Source organism: Myotis myotis, unplaced genomic scaffold, assembly GCF_014108235.1.
Source record: "Myotis myotis isolate mMyoMyo1 unplaced genomic scaffold, mMyoMyo1.p scaffold_m19_p_2, whole genome shotgun sequence".
In the NCBI taxonomy this organism is placed as follows: domain Eukaryota; kingdom Metazoa; phylum Chordata; class Mammalia; order Chiroptera; family Vespertilionidae; genus Myotis; species Myotis myotis.
In genome coordinates, this window is record NW_023416324.1 from 27,350,536 (window position 1) to 27,372,757 (window position 22,222).

At 45.6% G+C, this 22,222-nt stretch overlaps 1 protein-coding gene and 1 long non-coding RNA gene across 15 annotated transcripts in view; one reads left to right on the plus strand and one right to left on the minus strand.

Annotated features, from left to right (window-relative positions):
- Window positions 1-531: 531 nt before the first annotated feature.
- LOC118675894 lies at window positions 532-10,695 on the minus strand. The gene is made up of 3 exons (XR_004973965.1): window positions 10,503-10,695; window positions 9,560-9,578; window positions 532-593 (listed from the first exon to the last, which is right to left on the minus strand). It is a non-coding gene; the product is annotated as an uncharacterized LOC118675894 (long non-coding RNA).
- Window positions 10,696-10,838: 143 nt separating this feature from the next.
- Window positions 10,839-22,222, plus strand: part of ERI3 (ERI1 exoribonuclease family member 3) — a 132,433-nt gene continuing 121,049 nt past the window's right edge. For 8 of the 14 annotated variants that reach the window (XR_004973906.1, XM_036348192.1, XM_036348195.1 and 5 more), the window contains exons 1-2: window positions 10,869-11,229; window positions 13,295-13,370. Coding sequence is in view for 8 of the 14 variants with exons in the window: in XM_036348192.1 (XP_036204085.1) it covers window positions 11,095-11,229; window positions 13,295-13,370 (211 nt within the window). In the remaining 6 variants the exon portion in view is untranslated. The other 6 variants (XM_036348196.1, XM_036348197.1, XM_036348201.1 and 3 more) reach the window with 5 other exon arrangements.

A 22,222-nucleotide genomic window follows, 5' to 3' on the forward strand; every position in this document is an offset into this window, starting at 1 on the left:
TCCGTTGGCACCCTTCCTCTGGGGCAGGGATAGAGAAAGGGGTGAGGCCATTGGTATTCACTCAGTGCCTCCCCCCACCACCAATGTGTGTTTTTGTCAGACGCTATTTCTACAATGTCTTCATTACCTCCTAATTGGCCAAATCTCTTTTCTTTATTTTTTCTTGTTAAAGACAGATTTAAAGAACGAGTTCAGTAGCTCAGCCATTTTCAGACCATCATTAATTTCCCGCCTTCTTATTTATTAATGGGGCAACTTCCTTGCTGGTATTTCTTGCTCCCTGGATGTCTCTGTAAAAGCCTGCCTGGCTCATGCAGCCCCTGGGACCAGCGCTAACTCACTCTGACTTTGTGCTGCCCTCAGCTGCTCTGGCATACCCTCCACAGCCCCCCTCCCCCCCGGCCCTCCACAGCCCTCCCTGGTCAAGGCCCCTCCACCCTAGACCTACAGGGAGGAGAGGAGAGTACACCTCCTGCATTCTAGGCACAGAGGACTGAGGTCCCCACTTTTCTCTTCCATCCCACCTCTCCTTCCACTGTATTACAGGTCCTACGCTAAGCTGGACACATGCTGTCACGCTGACTCCTCAAGACCTTTAGGAACAAAAGAGGAAACTGAAGTTTAGGGAGCAATGATTTGCCCAGGACCACTTTGCTTAGAAGGGGCCAGGCTGTGGCTCTAGTTCTATCAACTCCATAGCTTGAGCTATGCCAGCCTGCCCGAGGGAAGCCTATGCAGAAAGTTCATGCTTAGGATAAGTCTTGATTCAGATGGAGAAACCAGGACCAGAGAGAAGGCAGCAGCACAGTGCGAAACAGAAGTCAGAGGCCTAAGGGTTAGCAGGACTGTGATTAGCAAACTGTGTTGGGTGGCCCGTCTCTCCCTTCCAAATCTTGACCTCTTTGTGTTCCATGTTCTTTTTTTTAAATGTATTTTATTGATTTTTCACAGAGAGGAGGGGAGAGGGATAGAGAGTTAGAAACATCGATCAGCTGCCTCCTGCACACTCCCTACTGGGGACGTGCCCGCAACCAAGGCACATGCCCTTGACTGGAATCGAACCTGGGACCCTTCAGTCCGCAGGCCGATGCTCTATCCACTGAGCCAAACCGGTTAGGGCTGTGTTCCATGCTCTTATCCTCCCAAGCGGGTGACTCATGTTCTAATGGTGGCCTTACTCACATGTGGGAAGTTAGTTATCCGAGGACCCTTTCCATGCCTCTGAAGGGTGCTCCCTTTGAGGCCTTCTGAATGTGTTCTGTGCTGATGTCTTCTGACACTGGTTCTTCAGGAGCCCTAGCCTTTCTTTCCAGGTGAAGGGGTGGGCCCTGCTGCTGCCCCAAATTGCTGGCCCATGAATAGGAATAGGTAAGAGTTAGTAAGCCTTGGGCTACTTGAGCCAACAGCTACTGCCCCATAGCCCAGGCCTGGGTCTAAGCATATGCTCATTCCCCTGATGACTCCCAAACCTCTGAGCGATGGGGACTTGTGGTATGGTCTTGTTAGGATCCTCCTTGAGCTTTCCATAATCAGGAATACTGTTATGCCCTAGGCTCTAGCAGCCGTGGGCAAACTACGGCCTGCGGGCCGATGCGGCCCGTTTGAAATGAATAAAACTAAAAAAAAAAAAAGACCGTGCCCTTTTTATGTAATGATGTTTACTTTGAATTTATATTAGTTCACACAAACACTCCATCCATGCTTTTGTTCCAGCCCTCCGGTCCAGTTTAAGAACCCATTGTGGCCCTCTAGTCAAAAAGTTTGCCCACCCCTGCTCTAGGGTCTGAGCCCAGGCTCCAGGTAAGGCCTTATCTGGCCCAGGGTCCAGTGGCTAAGGCTGTAACTGTCTCCACATGCTAGTGAGTGATGCGATGGTGATGAGAGGATAGTGATCCCAAGTCAAGGGGGCAGGTCTAACACAGACAGCCTCCAAGACCCTGTGGCTGCCCCCAAAGGCCAAATCATTGCTCTTCTCTTTGGAAATGAAAGCTCTGGACAGGCCTTTCGAAGGATCAAGGGAAGGAAGGAGAAAGAACTCAGGACAGAATTCCTGCCCAGGCTGGAGCCTCGGCTGCCCTCCGGCAGCAGTAGCTGGGAGCAGCAGCGGTGTGCAAAAAGGAGTCCCTCGGGGCCAAGCCCTAGGAGCTGTGTTTTTACACTAAAAGACCTTGTTTCGTGTCTCCTCCTGGTCATAACCCTGCTTAATAGAGACATTAAGATGAATGATTGAAGCTGCCTCTTTCCCTGCAGCTGGAAGGAGGGGCAGCCTGGGTGACCCTGGGTAGAGGGGACACTGTGGGGATGGGTTGAGGTAGGAAGGGATCACAAAGCATCCCCCTCCAACATGGAGCCTCAAGCTTTGGCTGGCTGGAACCTCCTGCCCCAAAGGCTGCCTCATCCAGCTGAGCTTGTCTGTGTTGACCAGCATTAGGGAGGCGGGGGTAATGCAGGCAGGAAAAGCTATCATTCGTGGACAAAGGATGACAGGGGCTTTTACTTATACAGGCTTTCAAAGGGCTTTGATAAGCTTCTATGCACACAGGTTTTCGTATTTATAAAAACAATAGCTAACAATTATTGGGTGCTCCTGTGTGTGTCATGGGCTGTGCTTTATATGTATTGTCACAGCTGACTCTCACAACAGCCTCATGATATAGGAAGAATTCTTATTCCCAGTTTACAGATGATAAAGCTGAAATTTAGAGAAGTTACGCCACTTGTCCAAGGTCACCTAGCTCATAAGTAGTGGAGCTGGACTAAGAACCCAGGCAGTCTGACTTCAGAGCCTGTGCTGGTAACCCATCATCACATGCTGCCTCCAGTTTTACAAACTGACATAGCCTGGAATTGGAGGATGGTTGGGCAGGACTATGGTTTTTGTATCAGAATGGGAATTGATTTAGAGATCAGAGACAACCGTTAGGGATAAACAGGCTCATCTCTGGATGGGGCTGCAGAAGCGGTGGGGCCCCAGGGAACACCTCTGACACAGGTCTCATTTACCATGTTTATGACAGGTCTGGCAGAGGGCAGCTCAGGGAAAGCTGCCCCTTCATAGATGACGTGAACACTTAGGGCAGGAAAAGGCCTTGTTTTTTGTCTTTCCCCAAATCATCCCAACCCCTGCACCTGGTACTTTGCTGGGCATGGAGCAAATATTCAATAAACAGTTTCTAAAATATAGATGCTATAGCAGCCTTGAACCATTTCAGCAGAAAGCAGAATGCTCGTGCCTGCAGATGTGAGTGGACACAATTGGGGAAGGTGGGCCAAAGATTGCACTACCTAAAACCTTGCTCCTCCCGGTGTAGTGTGAGGACCACCAGGGAACTTGTTAGAAATGCAGGATCTGAGGCCTTTCCCAGACCCACAGAATCACAATTTGCATTTTAACGAGGTCCCCATGTGTTTGGAAGGCACATGAAAATTTGAGTAGCATTGCTGTAACGCAGAACTAACCTAGTCACTGCCCTGTTTAAACCCTTCGATGGCTCTTTACTGCCCTTAAATCAAGTCCAAACATATTATGAAGTCTTGTTTATAAGACGATGCATGCTTTAACTCTTGCCTACTTCTTCAAACTCCTCTTTCACCATTTGCTTTGCTATAATTTTTCTGCTCTAATAGTACTCAGTTGCTTCCCATCAACACGTGGGCCATTTCTTTACTTTGTACCTTTGCTCATGTTATTTCCTTCGCCTGGAATGCCCTTTCCTTTTAACTCTTTTCTTCCACTCCTCAGACGTGAGAAATTCCTACCCAACCCTTAAGATGACTTAAATGTCACCTGTGTTGGGAAAACCTTTTCAGCTATGACCAGTGCCTCATCTTCAACCCTTCATTGCAGGTGGTTTCTGTGGTCACAGTTATCCTTTCAGTGACACTGAGTTCTTTACCAGTTTGTCTCCCTCATTAGACTGTAAGTTTTGTGAGGGCAGGGGTTGTGTCTATTGTTCATGTTCCTGTCTAGTACTTTTAGGAGCTCAGCACAACGTAGGTATTCAAAGAATGTTTAAGTCTTTAAAAAGTATACAGTTGGAGAAGGAGGGGGTGAAGCTCTTGGTTACAACCAGGAAAAGTGAGTGCTGGAAGAGGTCCCCTGAAGGCTTTGGATGCCCTCCTAAAAGCCCTACAGCATTCTCAGGTCCTGGGGCTGCGGTCAGGCACTGCCTGGAGATTAAGAATGTTGATTGAGCCCCTGCCCTGTGCACTAGCGAGTGCTGCACTTGGGGGCTCAGAGGAGAAAAAGGAACAGGAAATGCTTCCTGGAGGAGGGTACATTGCTCCAGGAGTTCCACAGGTGGAGAGGGGAACGGGAAGGGCATCCCAGTTGAAAGACCGCCACCAGCAAAGGCATGGAGGCAGAAAAGAGCAAAGCACTGTGATGAGTAACAATTAGTCTCTTTGGCCTGGAAGAGAGGGGGAGTTAAAGAACTACTAGGAAATAAAGCTGGAAGCATAGGTTGGAGCCCGAGTATAGAGGGCTTGAATGTCAAGTCAAGACCAGGAAGGAGTCCTGTGTGAGGAAAAGGCCCTACTAGTCAGAAAAGGCAGTAAAAGGAATTTATTTACTAAATCCTGAGGGGGGAAGGTGTATTGGAGGACCCCAGTGGGTTTGGAGCTGACACTTGGCTACATCCAGTGTGGGGCATTAGGCAACATCCCCTGACCCAAATATCTATTCAACCCACTGCTGTACACGGGGCTGAAAAGCCTCTTAGAGAAAAACAAGTAAATGTGAGCAAAGCCCATTACTGGATCAGGAATATACCACGATGACTAGAGTAGAGGTATATGGACAACCCAAAGGACACCACATTGCTGGAAGGACCAGCAGAGACTCAGAGAGAGACCTAACGATAGAGGAGGGAAGAGCCTGGCAGGTGTCGGCCAGATTCTGCAACAGGACTAAGGATCGAAGAGGGATCATGGCTCTGGTTGAGTATGACAGTTCTCATATAAACTCACGTCTGGTGGTAATAGGTGTGCACAATGAGAATAAAATGGGCTGGTTGAATAAGTGGAACGAGCTGTCTCTGAAACACTTAAGAGCTGAAACAACCCTGCTGAGGAGCTCCATGCCCCCTAGCTGAATGTGCTATGGAGAGAGTCTTCTTACTTTTGAGAGCGTGCCATGCTCTTGCACTGGCATCATGAGAATTGAGCACATCAAACAGCGACATTTAAGGCCAGTATCCACAGTGCACTTAGTGACACAAGCCCTTGGAACATGGTAGCTTGCATTGATCCATGGGCACAACTGAGGATTTTTTTTAAAGGAACATTGTTAGAAACTGGCATTTCTCTAGGAGCAGGCAGGGGCCTAGAATTAGCAAGACTAGCACAGTAATTAATGTTAATGTAAACTCACTGGTACCACCAGCTGGTACAGATGGAAGGGTACATCTGCATTGCTACAGACAGACTACAAGGCAGTCCAGGGAATAGATAGAGAGCCAGAAGCTTGTGAGTGGATTTGAAAAAATGAAGGAGTCTGGCTTTGAAGAGAGAAGCTGGCACCACTCCAAAGGGGCAAAGGTGAATGCTGGCATCTGATCAGTGATGGGAAAGCTCCAGTAGACAATAGGAGAGAACTGAACTTGAGGGTGAGATGGGAACAGGCAAAAGGTGGGAGTGCTGGTGGCTGATGACCAACCTCAAGAGAAAAAGGATGAAGGAAACTTAACTCATTGAGCACCTACCTTACATGGTGGGCACTGTGGTAGATCCCTTCTTCACTTTATTGGTTATGCAGGTATTATCTCCATTTGATAGTGGAGGATACAAGCCCAGAGAAGGTGACTTTCCTTATTCATCAAATATGTTCTTAGAATATAAAGATGATTAAGACACAGTCCTCTTCTTTAAGGATCTCAGATTATTTCAGAAGAGAGCTGTAGAGGCAAATCATTTTATTTTATTTTTTAAAATATTTTTATTGCTTTCAGAGAGGAAGGGAGATGGAGAGAGAGATAGAAACATCAATGATGAGTGAGAATCATTGATTGGCTATCTCCTGCATGCCCCCCACTGGGGATCTAGCCCGAAACCTGGGCATGTGCCCTGACTGAGAATTGAACCATGACCTCCTGGTTCATAGATTGATGCTCAACCACTGAGTCACACCGGCTGGGCTAGAGGCAAATCATTTGATTACAGAGTAATCCTTAGACAAGAGAAGATGTAAGCACAAGGTGCAATGAAACCACAAAGAGGTTCCCCAAGCCACAGGATCAGTATCAGAGCCAGGATTCAAATCCTGGACTATTGGAATCCAAAGCTCAGCTCCTTCCACCACTCTAGCTGCACAACTACAGCTGTCAGGACCCTTAGTTATAGTCTGAGTTCTGAGGAGGGGCAGTAGCCCTTGCTACTGGCAGGGAGTTTTTAAAAACAAGGAGAGGAAATTGGAAATGAAGATGCAGCATGTAAAAGTGACCCAGTAGCCCCCCAGGCCCAGAAGAGGAGATGATGGTGCCCCCGTGGTTACCAGGAGACCTTCCCTGAGACAGGACTGATTGCAGAGCCTACAGGTGGCTCTAGCTATGGAAGCTATTGGAGGCAGGAAACCAGGCTGGTTCTTAGAGAGGCAGATTGGGACCAGAGAATGAAGGGTCTCAAAAATCAAGTTAGGTTTGAGAGGAGAGGCACTGAGAATATGAGAATGAAATCAGACAATTCTTGGGCTGGAAAAACTTTCCCAATCTCTAGGATCATCAACTCCTTTTTGCTTCCGTTGCATTCAATAGATCCTGACAGGATTGTCTGCCTTTTTGAAAATAACTCTTTTTCTTAAAAAACATCCCCTTCTTAGGACCGGATCTGAAGAGGCCTGGGCGCCCAATCTTTTCTAAGGATGCTTTCCTCTGACTAGTGGTTGGACAGCCCAAGCCAACCTTCCACAGTTGGGAAAGGGCTGTGAGCTGGGGCATGTGAATGACAACTCTCTCTGGGACAGTGGGTGAGGCAGGGTGAAGTCAAAGAATCAGAGCTGGGAGGTGAGAACTAGAGAGGGGACAGAGAAGGCAGAGAGTGAAGCAGCTTGGGGAAGAAAGCCTCCCTGGCAGGTGGCTCCATTTGATTTCTGATTTAAAGGGGGAGGCTTAGATAGCCAAGAAGAAAAAGGCTAATAAGAAAAATATTAAACTGCAGTGTGTGTTTCCCCAGGGACTTCCTGTTGCCATGACTGACCTCCTGGAGAGCGCCATTCGTTCCCGAGCATGGCAGCTTTATAGGCACTTGTAGGCCTGCAAAGAACACCAATTTGCTGCTGCAGTTTGTTTTGATAACTGAAACTTTCAATAAATCTATATTAAAATCAAAGGGAAAATTAACTAGGCCCTAGTGAGGGGCACAGAGATAAGGGAGCACATTACCACCCTGGCCTCAGCCACCCCACATCCGTCTCTTAGTTCAGATTCAGGTCACTAGGGAGATGAATGGCTCAGGCTCATGGGGAACAGCCCTGGGGAGAGCAGGGCGAAGAAGGCATGGCCAGGTCCAGCCCTCACTGCTCCTGGAGAAGCAGAGAAGTCGGTGGGAATAGGATGGGGGGGTGAGGAGGTGGGGTGATGGTGGGAAGAACTGGAGAGAGTGATGGGAGAGGGGCAAAAATAACAGAAATAGCCAATATTTGCTGAACTCCAGATACTGTGCTAAGCACCGTTGTAATTAATTCTAACTACAAGTAGGTACTAGTATTATCTCTACTCTATAGATGAAGAAACGGAGCCTCAGAGAGGCATATGACTCACCTAAGGTCACAGACTGAGCCAGGACTCAAACCTGAACAGGCTCTCTCTGAGCTCACATTCCTGGTAACTGCACTATGCTGTCTTTTGTAGCTAACAGAGACTGTGAATGGCAGAAGCCGTTTTTTCCAGTTCTCAGGTAAGAAAGGTTCAGAACTAGTTTGGGTTCTCCCTCTGTGTCAAGTTTGGGGGCTGCCATGTGCTGTCGTTGGGTCCTGGGTTCTCTGCCCGTTGACTGCTAATTAAGGTCCCAGCTTTGATGGTCCTCTTGCTGTTCTTCCTGGTAGTTTGAAAGGGCAGTAGAAGAACCCACTTGGTCCGCTTTTTGGTCCCTGTTCTCAGTGTTCACTTTAGCTCAGTCACTTAAACCAGCAGCCAGGAGGCTGCCCAGGGTTATATCTATGTCTGGGTATTGGGTTCAGCTCATCTGCCTCCAAAAATTCACTTGCCCTGTCTCCACCCCCAACCTTGGGTCGTGGCCACTTACTCTTTGGATAGCCCAGCTGCCACTACTGTCACTCATTTACTAACACATCTGGTTGTCTTAGCCTCCTCTGGGAGGAGGATTAGGTTTTGACAGAGCCTCCAATGTACCCACTGTGGTAGGACTACAATAAGCTCATTTGACCAGAGGCTGTATATGACTCCTCTCACCATTTCTAGCCGCAGATGAACCACTGTGTTTTAGGGTGTGGGATCTGACACCCCCTGCGGCTACCTGAGTGGTGGGATGATACAACCCTCTCTCTCTGTCTGAGAAGTGATGGTTCTACATGGACTGAATGACAAGGCAACTACCTGTGTCTTTTTTGAAGCTCTGGTCAACTTTATACTCCCTATATTTTCTTTCCCTCCTTCCCTGCCTCACTTCCCTTTTCCCTCTCACTCTTGCTGCCCTGAGATTATACTTCCTAATGAAGTCTTACCCCATAAGCTTCGCTTCAGGCTCTGCTTTCTAGAAAACCAGAAAACAGAGAAAATCACAACAGTGTCAAAGGCTTGATGGAGCCAAATGCTGGGTTTGCGGCACTATAAGGCACCAAGCGTAGAGTGAGCTTGTAAACTGTTCTATTATTTGAATGTATGTCGCCTGGTCTTTGTCTAAAAAGAGCTTACAGTCTGCTGAAGTCCTAGAAGCTATGCAATTGAGCTCTAGAGCACAAAGGAGGAAAAAGCACATTCTGGGGGAAATCAAGGTGGCCATGGAAAGTTCCATGGAGAAAACTGGGACTGGGCTTTAAAGAGAGTCTCCAACCCAGATAGTGCAGGTTTACTTCATTCTTACAGACAAGAAGGTTGGCTGTGCCCTATTCTCAGGCCAGACTCAGGATATAATAAAGCCAGAGACAGAAGAGGCTATCTCAGGGCCTTTTATTTGTCTAATTTTATTTATCTACGTACTTACTTATTTATTGTCTGTTTTTCCTCATCCTTCTCCTCTCCAATATAAAAGCTCCACGAGGATACAGGTTTTATATGTATTATTCACCAATTAATCCTCAGCAACAGAAACAGTGCCTGAAACTTAGGAGAGGCCCTATAAATATACTAGTATGTTGACTTACCGATCAACTGGGATTAATATTTAGATGACATTAATGGAGGAGGAAGACCCAATTCCAGCTCCAAGAATCAGGGAATATAGGCAGATGTGCTTCCACCTTACTGACCTAGAGTTAAGTGACATCTATCCCTGCTGATGTCTATTCACCTCATTTTTCCACAAACATTTATTGAGTGCCTGCTTTTGCCTGGCACTGTGCTGGATATTACTGATACAGCTCGAACAATATGGAAATATTGCTTACCTTAAGGGAGTTTACAGTCCTGGGGGAGAGACAAAAAGGAGATAGGCAATTACAAAACAATGTGATGAATTGAATAGGTGCAGAGCAGAATAACCTACGCCATTACATGGGATTAAGAAAGGTATTCCCAGCCCTACCCGGCTTGGCTCAGTGGATAGAGTGTCGGCCTGCGGACTGAAGGGTCCCAGGTTCGGTTCCGGTCAAGGGCATGTACCTTGGTTGCGGGCACATCCCCAGTGGAGGGTGTGCAGGAGGCGGCTGATCCATGTTTCTCTCTCATCGATGTTTCTAGCTCTCTATCCCTCTCCCTTCCTCTCTGTAAAAAAAAAAAAAATCAATAAAATATATTTAAAAAAAAAATAAAAAAGGAAGGTATTTCGGGCTCAAGTGGCAACCATTATGTTAAGGTCAGATCTGAGGTGGCAGGGCCCAGATATGACATGGTTTCTCCTTATTGAAAATATGCAGACAGCAGACAGAGGGCCTGCTAACTGAAGCCTGTGTGGGAGGCTGTCAAAGCCATCACTGGCTTGGTCCAGGTGGGGGTCACCCAGCTCAGACCTGGTCCCTTGACCTCCCAGGGAGCCATAACCCGGATGGAGAAACACAGCTCTGGCTTTGGCCAGCGTTCTCTCCAGCTGGCGGAAGAGCTTGGCAGAGGCTGACTATGGAAACTCTTCACTCTTGCGGCCGGGATCCTTTTAACCTGTAAGTTCCCTCTGGAGCCCACCTGAACGAGTTAATGCCCTCTTCCTTAGGAAGGCCCTTGAGAAGTCTTAGAAAAAAAAACTAAGCATTTTCTTCTTAGCCTAAACACCCCTCTTCTCGGCTCTCCCTCCGCCCCCTGCCCACCACAGAGAGTGAATGCTAAGGACCTGTGGAATGAACAAATCCTGAGAAGTTGTCACCTAAATACAACGTCACCTTGTGAGCCTGTACTCACCTTGTAGAATATAGTTTAAGTTGGGAAAACGAAAGTGGACCTTGGGTTGCTCTAAGCCTTGGAAAGTTTTCGTGGTTTTTTTTGTGTGTTTTTAAATTTCTTTCACAGTCGAAAACGAGGCCCGCCTTCACTGTCTTATGAGTACTTGCCACCTCAAAACTACAAGTCCCATAAAGCCGGCCTCCGGGAACTTCCATCTTGACATCCCTTAGCGCGCATGTCGGCGGGAGAGTTAACATTTGGGGAGAAGAAGCCCCGCCCACCTACACCCCATTGGTCGAAGGAGCCGGTGGCGGGCTCAGCGATTGGCCACTGCGCCCGCCCGTCCACCACGTCGGCCGGGGTCAGAGTGCGCGGAGGTGAGTCGGTGTGTTGTGGACTCGTGGTGCTGGCTGCTGCTTTTGAGGCGGCCGGGATCGGGCGGTGGGAAACGAGCGGAGCTGGCCCTGCCTCTGTCCGGCCGGCGCCGCAGTCGGCGCGGGCCGCGCCCGCTGCCGTAAACTGCCCCGAGCGCCTGCTGGGGCCGAGGGAGACGTCGGGGCCTGCACCTGGAGGGAGCCTGCCGCGCTGGCCCCAAGGAGCGGGCGTTGCCATGGCGACAGCCTCTCCTGCTGCTGACGGGGGGCGGGGGCGGCCCTGGGAAGGAGGACTGGTCTCCTGGCCCCCTGCCCCTCCCCTTACTCTCCCCTGGACTTGGATGGGCCCGAGTTGGGGGCAACACCCTGGGGTGGGTGATGCGGAGAGGCTCCCCAGAGTGGGCCCTGGTTGATGCATGCGGGGTGAGAGGGTCGCGGCGCGCACAGTTTGTGCAGCTTGGGTGCTGGCCCATGTGCTCACCCTGGATGCGTGATCTACTGAGTAATGGTCAGGCGGAGAGGGCGTGGGGCAGGGCTCTGCAAGACAGACGGGTGGGGTGACTAAGGGTACTGACTTCTTACATGGGATTACCAGGGAGGAGGAAGAGAGGTTTGATCAGAGAGGATAGAAATCCAGCTAGGGGAATAGCAGATAGAACATCCCCTTCCCCCCTCCCCAACACCCACACAGACACATAAGGTTAGTTTACCTCTTTGTAAATCTGTAGCGGTGGTAGTAGTGATGGTGGAAGGAGTGAGTGAATAAGGGGCCTAACTGGCTAGCTTTCTGTTTGTTTTTTCCTGCAAATGTTACAGCAACAGGTGCTGTCTTAAAACAAAAAAGCGTGAACTAGGATTGGGGCTTGACTTCGAGTTCTTGCAAAATGTAACTGCTCCTGTTGACTTGGAGGATGCTGAATGTGGCCCCCCATTGGGGGAAGGAGGGTTGGATTCTGTCCTTTGGGCTGGATTTTGCAAATTGATGGTGTCTATCATTGCCTCTACTATAGTTGTCTGGCAGTAGCTCTTGTCAGACATTTTACCAGTCTCCCAGCCGAAGGGCAAAAAAACAGGAATCCCATTGGCCAAAGACTATGCACTATTTGAACTATAGTAGGTTGTGATTGGCTGAATGATTTTTGATTGTAGAGTTTCCACCAGAAATTGGCTTCATCAAATTCTGCTTTATTCTGACTTTATCATACACAGCAGGCCTTGTTTTAGTGGGTTCGTGCCTGGAGCTTAAGTATATTATACCTGAATCCCCTACCATTTAAAAGCCCATTTATAAACAGGGACTTGGAGTGTGACTCCACTAATGTGTGTGTCTGTGATCTTGGTTAGAAACTCACTTGGCTGCCTTTCCTCAGAGAGGTGGGGGGTGGGGGAAGGGAGCTGCCGGGAAGTGATTGATAAGGTTTCCTTTATGGATTCTGTGGTGCTTCACTGGAGCTCAGAGCACTTTGGCAACTTAAGCACTCCAAATTAAAAGCTCATTAACAATTCCCGCCCTAAGATCCTGTAAATAATCGGCTAGCTAGGTCATAGAGCTTGGCTGAGAGCTCTCCTCCCAACTTATAATTCCAAATAAAAGTGCTTTTATTCCTTTTCCTCTTGAAAAGTGTTTTGTTTGTGGTGGGCTAAGTTGATGAGTGACATTTTCTCAGAGAATCTGAGTAGAATAAAGTCTTAAATGTGTATAGAGTGGTAGACAGGAATAGATTGATTCCAAGCCTAGGTGTTTCTCTGTGCAAAGGGCATTTTGCTAGTTTATAAGGGCACCTCTGCAACTTCTAGTCCTTTGGAAGATCTGAATTAGGTGATAAATAATGATAGGTGTTCATCGATGAGTTGATTTGGAATTTGGTTACCTTGATTTTCTAAGAACTTGAGGCAGACCTGGAAGTATCCTGCAAGTGTTTCCTAGTTTATGTGGGCATTTGCAATATGGCTTGTGTGTTTGTGGCAACCCCTCCTCTAATCCTGGCCCTCGGGGGGAAAAATTAGACTAGGTCAGCAAACTTTTCCTGTAAAAGACCTGAGTTCTGAATATTGCCGTCCTTACTAGTGTCCTCTCCTTGACTAGACCAGGATTCTGGGATTATCCAGAGAGCATACAACTTTATGGCCTCTTTCTCAGTCCAAGCTTAGATATTGTAAATGTTTAGTGTTCCTAGGAGGTAAGTCTCTTAGGAAGAAAAATATGCTACTAGAGAACATAAAATTCCTCATTCCAAAAATATATACTACCAGTAGCTTCTGAAACCTCTATACAGGCACTGTCTTCCACATAGATGGCTGTTATCCCAAAGTAGTTTGAGTTTAGGAGTTTGAAGTATACTGGTGGTCTTTAAATTTTTTCGTATAGCAGCCCCATGAGGATTTGATCCTTTGTATTGAAATAGACTTGTTGCAGAGATGTGTATTTATCCACAGCATTGGGGCTTTCCAGCTTTCACAGAACCTTCAGCATCCCCAGCTACCAGCCTTGGCATCTTCGAAGTAAGGAGAGGTGAGAATTCTGCTGCATGGTCAAGTTTGGCTTGACTTCTTCTTTATGAGTATTTGAGCTTGGAGGGTGAGGGGTCGGGGCGGGTGCAGATTGTATTTGTGTATAGCTTTTTCTAATAAGACACCATATGCTCAAAGACCACTGAAACTTACCCAGAGTCTATGTGTGTGAGGGTTGGAGGTAGGGTATCCAGACTCTCAAGTTCTGTCACGATATCTTTGTGGGCATTTCATGAACACCTTTAGGTTCAGAAAGGTTTAATAAGCTGGAATAGTTCTTTATTCTGAGAAACAAACATCTTTAGACAGTAGGAAGGAACACATTCATTTGACTTTTGTTAATACATTTGACCAAGGCCTTTGGGATCATGGTTTAATTTGGGTTGTGAGTCACCTTTGGGTGGCTGGTTAATCCCAGCCTGTCTCCATTTTACACGGATTGGGGCTAGCTAAAAAGGTAGACTCTGATGATTGATATCCAGGATTTCAGAGGCGGTTTCTTTCATAACTAAGGGCCAGACACTTTGCTAGGCCCTGGGATTGTGGTGCTAAATAAGATAGCTACTTCTCCTGACCAAAGAGCTTACAAATTCATGGGAAAGACAGATAGTAAAGTAGCAATATTATACTCTGTGAGTGCTGTAATAAGGTAAGTATAGGTGCTTTGGGAGTACTCAGAAGGGTCCCTCACCCAGACCAATGGACTTAGGGAAGGCTACTCAGGAAGTAACCTCTTCATCTGGAATTAGATGAAAACATGAGGGACCAAGTGTGAAGGTCAGAGCTTTATTGAATTTGAGAAACTGAAGTTTAGTGTGATTGAAAGAGTACTCTGTGGGCAAAGGGTAGGAAGATGGTGAGAAATGAAACAGGAAAGGTAAACAGAGGCCAGGACCTTAAGGATCTTAGAAGCAGATGGTGGGTAGGGGAAAAATTAGACTAGGTCAGCAAACTTTTTCTGTAAAAGACCAGTACATATTAAGGTTTTGTGGGTCTCTGTCACAATTATTTAACTCTACTCAACTCTACTGTAACAACATGAAAGCAGACATAGTACGAAAATGAATGACATGGCTGTGTTCCAGTAAAATTTATAAAAACAATGGCAGCTGGATTTGGCCTGTGGGCCACAGTTTGCCAGCCCTTGGAGCAGACTCTCATAAGAGCAGTAAGAATTCATGAAAAGGTATTAAGCAGTGGACTGATGATATATGTTTTAGAAAGTTTCTCTGATTTCAGTGTTAAGAATGGGTAGAAGGAGACAATACTGGAGCAGAGAGACCAGTAAGGAGACTGTGGCAGTTACGTGGGTAGCATTTTATATTTCCCTCTTTGAGGCAGTATTTTGACACTTAAAGATTGAGTATAACTGAATCTTTGCCTATATGTGTATACTTGTTCTCTTTACTGATTTCCAGGCCATCTACTGGAGCTTAAAAGATGTCTACCAAAGAATTTGTTGGTGATACCAGCTCCCATTTCACAGACTAGAAAAGATGTAGGAAGGGAAAGTTTGTGTCAAATGATCGAAAAGACTTTGGGAACTCGTTCCTATTTAAAGAAATAGGAAATTCATGGAGCCCTGGTAGAGATCTTGGTCTTAGGGCTTATAGCTCAATGACGATTGCTTTGAACTTCCTGAACTGTACACACAGAGAACCACCCATTTTCCTAAGCTTTCTGGGAATTGCCCTCATTGTCCTACTCAGTCTCTCCTTGCTTGTGGCAAAATGATGCCTTTTTTTTCTGGTTTTGGGAATGTTGCTTTGGCACAGGGACGAAATGAAGCCGAGTGTTTGATGAATTGTTTCCTCCTCCTACAAGCCCCAGTGTACTTTAATTGCTGAAGGGAAGCCTGTAGGTTTCTGATACAGTGTTATGTGACCATGGTTAAGTGACTTACCTCCCTGAATTTAGCTTTTCTACCTGTAAAATGGATAATGGAACTTAATAGTGTTGGTTAAAGGATTTAATGAGATACTATATGTAAAGCTCTTAGTACAGTGTATTTAACTTTTGTTACTAATAGTATTTTACACAATAATTTCTTAAAAAGCAGCCAGCAATTGGGTGAGTTGGCCTGTGGCTTAGTATCTTTTGGGTCCTCATAATTGTATTTGTGCCATATGGTAGAAACATAGACCCTGGCAGAGGCGAGGCAGTCAGCAGACAGGAGGAAGTTACAACTAAAGCAAGGCACTGCTCTTCATAATGGAACATTTTTAGAGAGCAGGGATCCCATTTAGAATCCCAGAACTTAGTTCGGTGTGGACCTTAGTCCCCATACCATCAGTGAAGCGAATTGAGAGAGCAGCTACCCAAAAGAAATGCACTGAAGTGTGACCAGTCATCTCTCCCCGTCGGTCTGAGTTATTTATTAGTATTGCCACCCTTGTGGCCTCACATCTTTGTAGCGCCTCTCGGATGTCTTTTATTACTTTTCACAACTCTAGGAAGTGGGTCAGGTGGTCAGCATTGTTATCCCTGCTACCCATTGAGGAAACTGAGGCCCAGTAAGGTTAAGTGTGTTGCCCAAGGTCATGCTATAAGGTATCGTGAGAGCTAGTACAGATTTGCCTCCAGATGAAATTGTTAGTTTATTGCTGTGATTTCTCTTCCTCTGAGTCAGAGATGTGTAGCCACTGCAGAAATGTGTTCTGATGCATGCCTTATCCAGATATGCTGGGCTTAATTTGGGTCCCACTTTATCCTCTTGGTCCTGTTGGATTTTAATTGATGGCTGCTAGGAACAGGCCTGTTGAGAAGCAGATTCCCTTTGGGTCATTGTTTTTAGCTTGTCCTCCTTTGGGGACATTCTTGGGGGAGCCTTGGGTTACAAGAGATTGCTTTGATATGTTCAAAATTGTGCCTTGTGCCCCACAGCTACAGGTAAAATCAAAAGGCGGATAATTTATGGGAGTGTCAGAGCTGGCCGCTGGCACCTCAGGAGGCCATTAGTATGCCTGTTCAGACCCTCTGTGTCCTTGCAATTGATTCCTCTTTGCATGAGCTTGATTTGGGAAGCTGTAGATCTGTGGTAGTGATTGGATGTGACAGTCCAAACGCTGGTCCCTAAATTAATCCTTTTAATAGTATTCTGGCACCAAGGCAATGTTTCTCCCCTTTCTCTTTAACTGAGAGGACAGAATGGGGTGGCTTAGGAGGAAGGAGGGAGGAAGGGAGAGAGAGAGAGAGAGAGAGAGAGAGAGAGAGAGAGAGAGAGAGAGAGAAAGGAGCTTTGATTGGTACTTAGACCCTGCTCTGCTCTAACATGTTCTGTTTCCAGCCCAGTTGACATTATGACTTTGGGCACATACATTCATTCAGCAAACATTGACTCACACTTGCTTGTGCCTGGCTCTGACTGGGAATACAGAAATGAATAAGATGTGGTCCTTGCCCTTAAGGATCTATGTCTAGCTCAGTGTTTCTCATACTTTTTAAACTCATGCAATGTTAGATGGAGAAAACTAATTTTATGCTTTTCTTTAATGCTGCTTGAAATTTTAAAATGCAGCAAAGAGTCTGACCAAAGACAAGTCAAAGAAATTATCATGTCAGATATTATTTTTAAACACACACACACACACACACACACACACACACACACACACACAACTATACCTACTATCTTCCAACCTCACCTTCCTGAAAATGGCTGGTAGGAGAACCAGATAGCTAAAATCTTACAATCTAGTGAGATAAAAGTTATCGAGTGAGGATAAACTGTGCTATTGGATCAATTAACTTTATGATGGTGTCAGACAAAGCTCCCCAAAAGGGGAGATTTGAGTTGGATTTTGAGGAAGGAGCAATAATTTGCCTGGCGAAAATAGAAGTACGTTTTAAAACAGAGGAAGGAGCATTTGCCAAGGCACAGATTTGTAAAAGAAAACATCTAATTTAGGGAACTGAGCAAGAGCTGATTGTCACCTTGCCTCCTGCCAGTTTCTCTGCTCTGTGCAATGGGAGGATTTGCTCCCCTGGAATTGTTGTAGAAGAGGCTTTGTGTTCCTTGTGCTGCAGTTATTTAATCCAGGGTACCCCTTCCTGTTTCTGCTTTTTGTACCCAGGACTGCAATGTGTTTTTCTTGTTAGAATATATTTAAAAATGGTTACGAAAACAAATTTGGATGAATTGGACAAACTTAATTATTGCTTGTGGTTGAGTTAGTTTGAATTAAAGTCACACCTTATCTCCCCCCAAAAAACACACCACACTGAAGTGGATATGCATTGTTATTAGCCTTATGGCTGGCAGAGGGGGGATCAATCCAGTGGGGAAACATGGGCCGTCAAGCATGGGAGAGGAGAACAGGACCCAAAGTGCCTCCGAGCCTCAGTTTTCTCATGTGTAAAGTGGTAATACTGTTACCCATTTTGCTGGATAGTTGAAAGGATTAAATGGGATGAAATATGTAAATTCCTAATAATGAGCCTTATAGTAGATTTTCAGAAAATGTTGTTTTCCTTTCCTCTTTATCATGTTAACAGCAATAGCTCCCTTTTATTGAGCACTTACTGTTGTGCAGAGCACTTTATATATGTTGTGTGTCTACATCAGACCCCTAAGAGATAAATATTTCTATAGCTGTCATTATAAAGAATATGTATTAGAGTTAGGATTAAAACCTAAGCTTGGCTAATACCAGCCTTTTGACAACTAGCTATATGACTCCTTGTTTCTCTATCAGTTCTCCGTCTCGTAAGTAGAAGGTTTTGGGATCAGATGCTGTCTACGAGTGTAGGAGGTGCTTAACAGGGTGAGAGTACCATACCCTGCCCTTCATCCATTTCTCTTATTTATGATGTGTTAGGAAATAAGCCTTTGCCCCTACTTGTATGCAGTGGGGTCAGAATTGACTTGTAGGGTTTTGCAAAGAGATGTTTCTCAGCTTTGGCCCCTCTATGGAATTTGCCAAACTACTGGATGTGGCTGATGGATTGGCAGACAGCAGGCAAATCACAGTCACTTCTTTTTAGTTTTATTTTTGTTTATTTTATTTTTTAATACATTTTTATTTATTTTAGGTAGGAAGATAGAAACATCAATGATGAGAGAGAATCATTGATAGGCTGCCTCCTGCACAGCCCACACTGGGTGGGGATTGAGCCCGCAACCTGACCATGTTCCCTGACCAGGAATGGAACCATGACCTCCTGGTTTGTAGGTCGACACTCAATCACTGAGCCACTCCGACTGAGCACAGTCACTTCTTTTTTGTGCTGCCTTGCCCGTGGAGACAGCCATGGGGAGAGTGAACCTCCAATGGCCTGTGATGCTGCCACCAGAATTTTAAGTTCCTCGAGGTCTTCAGTGACTTTTGCTCTGCTGATAGTTTGGGATTAGCAACTGCTTCTGACATTGGGTGAGCCTTCCCTAGCCCTGTGTTGGAGCCAAAGCAGCTGTAGCTACAGGCCAAGAAGTGACAGGTTCTAGAGAGGAGAATGTTTTGTTGAATTGAGAACCCAGCTTTAGAGTTCCTTCTTCATTCCATTTTGGCGCCATCAGGAAGTTGTGTAGAGGATCCAGTGCATGTCAAGCTTTGTTGTCTCAGCTTCTACCTCTCAGCATATTAGACCTAGCTCTCAGGCCCTTGGCCTCCACTTGGGGGACAGGTGATGAGGCCTTGTGTTGGGGCAGTGGCCCAAGTCCCTGAACTGGGAGTTGGGAGCTCTGGGTTCTATTCTTCTTTCTTGCTTTGTGAACCTTGTGCAATCGTTTCTTTTTCTGGAGCTCCTTTTCACTGGCTGGCTGGACTGTGTCACCTCTTAAGTTTTCTTTCCCCTTTGATAGTCTAATTTTCATCAAAGTGGTCTGACAGTAAGGGTGCATTCATTAGATTGAAGATTATTACTTTTTAAGGCATACGGTTTATTTATATTTTCCCCAGGCTATTTTTAGCTGCCTAAGATAGAGCCTGTGACCGAGTAAGTTCCAGACACGTATTACTGTATTGTCTGTTGATGCGTCTGTGACTCAGGTGCCTGAGCAGTTGTGATACTACTGGTCAGATTGGGATAGAGGCTTGCCCCAGGTCTGGGAACTGGGGAAACCGCAGCTGACCCAGGTGCTTCCAGTCAGCTGGACTCAGAACCTGCCTCTGGTGCCTTGGAGTTTCTCTGGAATCTTCTGCCACCAGTCTGGCTTTTAATGGAATGGATTGAATCCAGGGGTGTACAAACCTTCCTGCCTCCCTCCACCTCCCACCCCCCCATTTCAAGTATATATGGTTGGGGAGATAGGGTGGGAGTAGATCCCGTGTTTCATGATGGGCTTTTCTTCTTTTCCATCCCCCAGGCTCCCCTGGCCTGTGCATGTGGATGTTAAAGGATGGCCCCCCTCCCTTTGCCCTCCCTTCCCCCCTCTAGTAATGGAAGGCTATAAAATGTCTATTTACCCAAGACACCAGAATGACTCCTCTGTGGTTCCACTAATCTGGTGATTTGGTGCTCCTCTGGTCTCTCAGGTAAATACAGATTGAGGCTTTTTATAAAGGCATATTATTCCCCTCATTAAATGTGTGTTTTGGCACATGCGTTATTTACCTGACCGACAGTAATGGCTGCAGAGGAGCCATTGGTGTCTGTTGTGTAAATACTCTGCACAGAGACCATCCTCCAGGGGCTGTGGCTCAGGCCTGTTTCTCCAAATCTGACTAGCCCTGTGGCAGTCCTGTTTACCCCTCCCCTGCCCCTAGGGGGCTGGTCCCTTCATTTTGAGAAGGGAATCATTCGTTTTCCTCCTCACCATAAGCTACTTACTACTGTTAATTTACTAGGAGAAATAAAAGGATATCTGAGAATAAATGGTATAAATCTTGGTCTCTGATGAAAGATTGTATGAAGAAAAACACAGAATCATAAACTGTTTCTTTTGCGTTTTGCCCCTCAACTAGATACTCAAAGTCCCAGTTGATAATATAAGTTCTAGACTTATATTCTGCAAACTTATGACTAAAGTATAAAGACATCAATAGAAAAGAGAAACCCCTAGAAGCCAGAGAAAACGAGGGCAGGTGAAGCTCCACTGCACTTAGGGCTCTAATGGTGGCAGGAGTGCCCAGTGAGGGGCACCAACTGGGGGCTCTGATGGAGTCTCGCCAGCTCCCCCACTAGAGGAGAGCATGCAACCTACCTTCTATGGACAGTATGGGGAGATTGCTTCCTTACATACTGTCTGTTCTTGGTTTCTTTTTTAAAACAGCATTGCATATGGATTAAAAGATAAATTTTAAAAAGTTTGAAATAGACCAAATTTACATAAAAGTTGGAAATTTAATACAAAGAAATTTTTTTGAACCATTTGAGAGTTATGTTGTTGATCTAACGCCCCATCACCCTGAATACTTTGCATGTATTTCCTAATGCAAGGACATTTTCCTGCCTAAACAAAATACAATCATGAAAACTAGGAAATTGACATTGATAACATTACCTCCATCTAATCCTCAACCCCATTCAAGCTTTGCCTGTTGTCCCAATAATGTTCTTTGTAGCAAAATGATCCAGTTCAGAATTGTGCATTGCCTTTAGTTATCGAGTCTCTTTAATCTCCTTTAGACTTACCTAAGTAACTATACCTTGACCTTTATGATCTTGATTTTTAAAAAATATATGTATTTTTTATTTATTTCAGAGAGGAAAAGAGAGGGGGAGAGCGATAGAAACATCAGTGATGAGAGAGAATCATCGATTGGCTTCCTCCTACACACCCACACTGGGGATCGGGCCCGCAACCTGGGCATGTGCCCTGACTGGGAATCGAACCGTGACCTTCTGGTTCATAGGTCGATGCTCAACCACTGAGCCACGTCAACTGGGCCATGACCTTGATACTTTTGGACATCATAGGCTGTCCTTCATTTAGGGTTTTTCTGATATTCTCTGATGATTATATTTAGGTTATACATCTTTGAATATCACAGAAATGATGCTTTGTTCTTCTCATTGCATCTTATATCTTGTGGTACGTGATTTTGCTTTATCCCATTATTAATGATGCTCATTTTGTTCAGTGGATTACGGTGATGTCTGCCAGGCTTCCCCATTGTAAGCTTACTTCCTGTTATAATAAACATTCTGTGGGGAGGTACTTCCAAACTATGTGAATATCCCTTATCAGACTTGAATTTTATTTATTTACTTATATCTTTATGAAGTCATAGTTTCCTTTTTATTTAGCTCATTATAATCTATTAATATCATTATTTATTTTGCCAGATCCCCTTGAAGCTGACTTCTGCATCTTTTTGATATGTTACTATCATTGAGAATTTCCTTGCTTTCTGGCATAAGATATTCCAGGTTCATCTTGTCCCTTTCTCTACCATAGCCCTGGAATTAGCTATTTCTCAAAGAGCTCTGGAGAGTATTATTTAGAAGGCAACTGGGTGCTATGTGTGTTCATTGTTATTGGAGTGTTGCTGCTCCTTGGCCCTTCAGCAGAGCTAGGAAATATATATGCATGTATTTATATATTTGTATATGTACCTGTGTGTGTATATTCATACTCACATTTGTATCTAGCTTTATTTTTATTATGTATCAGAAATTTATCTTTTCCTTTTTCCATATTTTAATTCTATACTCTAATAGTGAGAAATGGGGTTTCCATTACCCTTAATATATGCCCTTCTTTAATTAATTCCTCTTTATATAAGTAATCTCCCATCATTGCCACTGCTCTTTCCCCCTCTTGGATGCCTTTTTTACCCTACCCATTACTCACCACATTGGACTCCTCCACCACTCCCCTGTGGATGCCCTCCACACTTCACATGGGCTCTGACATGCTACATCACCTCCCTGCATTTGCTCTCCTCACCTACGTGGACTCTCATTCTAACCTCG